The sequence below is a fragment of the Lactuca saligna genome, chromosome 9 (genome assembly GCF_052625555.1).
Source record: "Lactuca saligna cultivar CGN05327 chromosome 9, ASM5262555v1, whole genome shotgun sequence".
Taxonomy (NCBI): Eukaryota; Viridiplantae; Streptophyta; class Magnoliopsida; order Asterales; family Asteraceae; genus Lactuca; species Lactuca saligna.
Genome location: NC_136425.1, coordinates 10,360,419 through 10,364,744, shown reverse-complemented (window position 1 = coordinate 10,364,744; position 4,326 = coordinate 10,360,419). Strand labels below are relative to the sequence as shown.

The 4,326-nt window shown below is 31.7% G+C and overlaps 1 protein-coding gene across 1 annotated transcript; it reads right to left on the bottom strand.

Moving 5' to 3' along the window:
* Positions 1-1,043: 1,043 nt before the first annotated feature.
* Positions 1,044-2,215, bottom strand: LOC145015978 (uncharacterized). Its single transcript, XM_078974433.1, has 3 exons — positions 1,947-2,215; positions 1,148-1,857; positions 1,044-1,097 (listed from the first exon to the last, which is right to left on the bottom strand). Exons 1-3 carry the CDS (start codon positions 2,017-2,019, stop codon positions 1,044-1,046), a joined length of 837 nt encoding a protein of 278 aa, XP_078830559.1. The 5' UTR covers positions 2,020-2,215.
* Positions 2,216-4,326: the final 2,111 nt, after the last annotated feature.

Sequence of the window (4,326 nt, the reverse complement as noted above, 5' to 3'; positions counted from 1 at the left end):
GTTGCGTGGAAGAAACAATCTCGAAGCAAGATTGATGATGGTGAAATGGCTACTTTGTCTGAGTTGGTTGTTTTTCATGGTGTGTTACCTTTTCAAGTAAAAAATCAAGAAGCATTTGGGGGGGGGGGGGGAATCTATAACTTGGAATCTGTCTTTTGGTCCCATTTTGTCATAGCTTTTGAAGGATTTTCCCTATGATTGTATGTAATGTTGGGACAAGAAAATGTAACAGATATAATATGTAATGTAAGTTTGATGTTTTGTTTTAATGTGATGGATATTATATTAGCAAGGAAGGAAATTGTCAATTTGATTGCATGTAAGTGTAATGTTGATTATTAAAGTGCAGTAACATAGCCAAAATACTAATTACCAAAGTAGCATTACCAAAAAACTAATTACCAAAGTAGCATTACCAAAAAACTAATTACCAAAGTAGCATTACCATTAACCATCAAACATAGAATACCCAAAAGACCTATCAAAAGTAGTTGTTTTGACTGACATACCATAACCAAACTTAGTAAACATGTTCTAACTTTAATTAGACATAATAGCAAAAGATTACTTAGAAATACAAACTAAGCTACAACATGTTTTCCCTTCTTTTGTCCACCCCCCTATCCAGCTTCACTAGGACCTCCCTGCCCCTTGCAAGTCCTAGCATTGTGACCTTTGTTGTGGCATTTGCTACAAGTGACTGTCAAGTGTTTCCTACTTAACTTGGTACTTTGAGTTGGCTCATCAACTGCCCTCTTCCTTTTTTTCTTTGGCCTACCAACCTATAAACAAATTCATATGGTTACATATTAACAAGTTTATTAAATAGTTTCAAGTTAAATTAAACAAAACATGTATGACAACAAACCTGTTTGTGATGTTTGGGTGGGAGAAGGGTTGTTGGACAATCAGATCTAGGCCACATGCTCCTTCCATTTATTGGGTCAATTGTGTGTTGGTACATAGCATTCCATGTACTGAGCCAGTAACATTTGCTCACCCAAGCCTCAGGATCTCCACATTCTGACCCATTCCGCATCTTATCATACATTGCAGCAATAGCATGCTGGCATGGAATACCTGTAATGTCCCATTTCCTGCAAGTGCAACTCCTCTCTTTCAAATTCACATCATTCATAACAGGTACATCATTCATAACTGGTTCATCATTCAAATCTGGTTCATCATTCATAACAGGTACATCATTCATAACTGGTTCATCATTCAAATCTGGTTCATCATTCATAATTGGTTCATCATTCAAAACTGGCTCATCAGTCATAACTGGTTCATCATTCAAAACTGGCTCATCAGTCATAACTGGCTCATCATCCATAACTGGCTCACTATCCTGTATCACTTGTGAAGGTCCATCAAATGTTCCATATGGCACAATGGACTGGGAGTAGTCTAATTTTTTCCTAGAAGACCCAACAACTTTTCCCTTCTTTTGGTTCCTATCTAGTTCAGGGGATACATCAGTAACCAACTCCTCAATAATAACCTTGGTGGGGGACAAAAAATAACTGTTAACCCTTGTGTGCCCATGCTCTATGTAGATACTTAAAAGGTTATTTTTTTCCACATAATTTGACAATACATGCACATCCCCATCATTTCCTAGAGGTAACAGACCAAAGTCCAACTCGACTTCTGGAATAAGAAAATGATAATACAAAGTTTGCCCTTCTACGTACCCTATTTCTCGAACCATTGTATCCAACTCATGCACAGAGAATACGTCAATATCTACGAAGTCAACATAGTCTATTGTTCCATCTACGTACCTTCTCCCAGGGCTTTTCGTGAATATCCCACCATGATGGATTTTCAGAGTGAAATAGTTGCTTGTTCCCTCTGAAATAAAGAATAACAAAAAAAATTTCAACAATTTGGGCATAATATCAAATCGAGAAAATCAAAGATCACTTTAGTAAGTCACTTACGGTATATCCTTTCCAAATCATAATTTGATGCTTTAGTGTGTTTGGAACGAAGTGACCATAACGTTAACACCATTATCGTTTTCAATCGACAGATGATCCTCTGCCTTGTGTTCTGTTGGAGAAGACGAAGATGAATGCGAAAGGGTAATGGGTAGCTGAGGAAGGAGGAAGATGATCTTTGTACTTAATTACAGAGTTCATGCGTATATGTGCATAATGATCGATTATTAGAGTGACTGCAAGATGAAAAGACAAATTTACCCCTTCACTAACGGCTCAAAAATGACGGGGTTAAAGTCAAGGACCAATCGTGCAATTAAATGAAACCTTAAGGACCATTCGCGTGACTTTTTGCTAGAAAGTCCTCAAAGTGCGATATTGTGTAAACCACAGGGACCAATCGTGAAATTTTGTCATACACTTTTGACATCTAATTTTAGGTGTTGTCGACTTTCTTCCCTATTTGTGACGATTTACACTTTCAACACATCTTTTAAATTTTACCGATTTTTAACTTCTATGATATAGCCCAAAAGCGGCGGAGCCGAACGTCTTTTTCTAGTTATATATAAAGTTTGGCAAAAATACTTATCTATTTTGTTGTTATTTTTGTAGAAAATTTGTTTAAAACATCTCTAATAAAATGAATTTTCCAACAAAAAGTTTTAAAAATGAAATCGTTCATAGGTCACCAGAGAAAGAGTTCTTAAAAAAAATTGAAAAATGAAAGAAAAAAATTACGTTTTTATACCCTTGAAAAAGGTGAAATCACATATAGACGCAAAATCACAGATGGGCTGAGTCTATCTGCGAACGTACAAATCGCTAAAGCACGGATGTGCTTTAGCAATTTGCACGTTCGCAAATGGACAAGTAAAATCGCAGATGGACATCTACAATTTTGATGACTATTTTTATAATTTGAGTTTTTTTTTATATTTTCTACAAATTAATTAAAGGATTAGGTTATATTTATAATTTTCTCAAAAAAATTGACCATACCGTTCATTTCTTATTAATTAGTATATATTTTATATTCACCCGCTAAAAGAAAAAAAAGAAGCGGCAATTTCGTCAACAAAATCTTTTTTTTTGTTTAATCATCCTAAATATCATCGAATTTGAACTATGAAAGTTCCAAAGACCCGTAAAATTGTAAACACAATCGTAAATGGGCATGTGGTTTCTTTCTATACTTTGCTATTAAGATCTTAAAGAGTATCATTTTTAATAAATAAATGTTTTTTTGTCACTTGTCACACTCTTATTTAACTTGTCAAATGTTATTTTGTGGTTATTTTGAATTAATTTTTTTACACATATCATTTTATGAGTTTTTCTATTTTATTAAATTACATATAATGTTTTAATATAATCATTACAATAAATATAGTAATAAATAGATATCAATTTCATTAATGAACTTACCTTTTAATTTCAAAATTCTCAAAATTTAAGTTCATTACTTTCTTTTATTTATTTAAATTTAAAAGATAAGAAACATTTATATTATAATAATTCATTATTTTTCTTATTTTTTTATAAGTTCAAAGTTCTCAAATATTTTAACATTTATAATTTACTTTTTTTTTAAATTAACTCATTAATATATAGATCTCACAACTAATTTAAAAAATAAAATAGTTGTACATAACATAATATTAAAACTTATAATTTATTGAATTGTATTTGTGTATGTCATTGATCCATTGATCCATTCTCACTAGAGGACTTATTGGTGGACTAATCTACACTAGAGGTGAGTTGATTATCTATGAGGTGAGTTTATATATTATTGTACTTTGAACCTTTTAATAACTTGTAAATACTACATGTAACATGTGTTTGTATTAACAATGTATTTGCCTTTGAAATTCTTTTGTCGGCAAATATTTAGTTCTTGCTAATATTTTAAGTTTTGCAAAGTTTTGAGAGATTTACATTGTGTATGTGTTTCGCAAATTTTCATGCACTTAAATAATGATCGTCATTAGTAATTGTAACATCTTAGTTTTGGGGTTAGAATTTTTGAGGAAAAAATGATTTTTTTAACGATCACAAATAAATTAGATCAAAAATAGTTAAATAATAAAAATGAAGAGTAAATAATTAAATTCTAAACAAATAGTAATTTAGAATATGGAAATAAAATATGGAGGATAAAAATAAGTTCAAAAGTTAAGATAGAAATATTTTTATAAAAAGGGCTAACATTGTAAAATTGGTGAAAGATGCTTTGACTCATAATTTGTTGACCAATATCCTAAAGGTAAGTAAAGTGGCGGGAGAGTACTAACTTACAATATTCAATAAGTTAAGAAGTTAGATGGGGACTTAATGGAAAAATCATAGGAATGAGGGACCAAAGTATAATGTGTAA

What these genes read in the sequence shown, in the direction of transcription:
- LOC145015978 (XM_078974433.1), bottom strand. Translation starts at nt 2,019, where the DNA reads ATGGTGTTAACGTTATGGTCACTTCGTTCCAAACACACTAAAGCATCA. An exon ending in TGATTTGGAAAGGATATACC is followed by an intron (nt 1,858 to 1,946) that starts GTAAGTGACTTA and finishes TCTTTATTTCAG; the next exon opens with AGGGAACAAGCAACTATTTC. An exon ending in ATGAACCAGTTATGAATGAT is followed by an intron (nt 1,098 to 1,147) that starts GTACCTGTTATG and finishes TTGCACTTGCAG; the next exon opens with GAAATGGGACATTACAGGTA.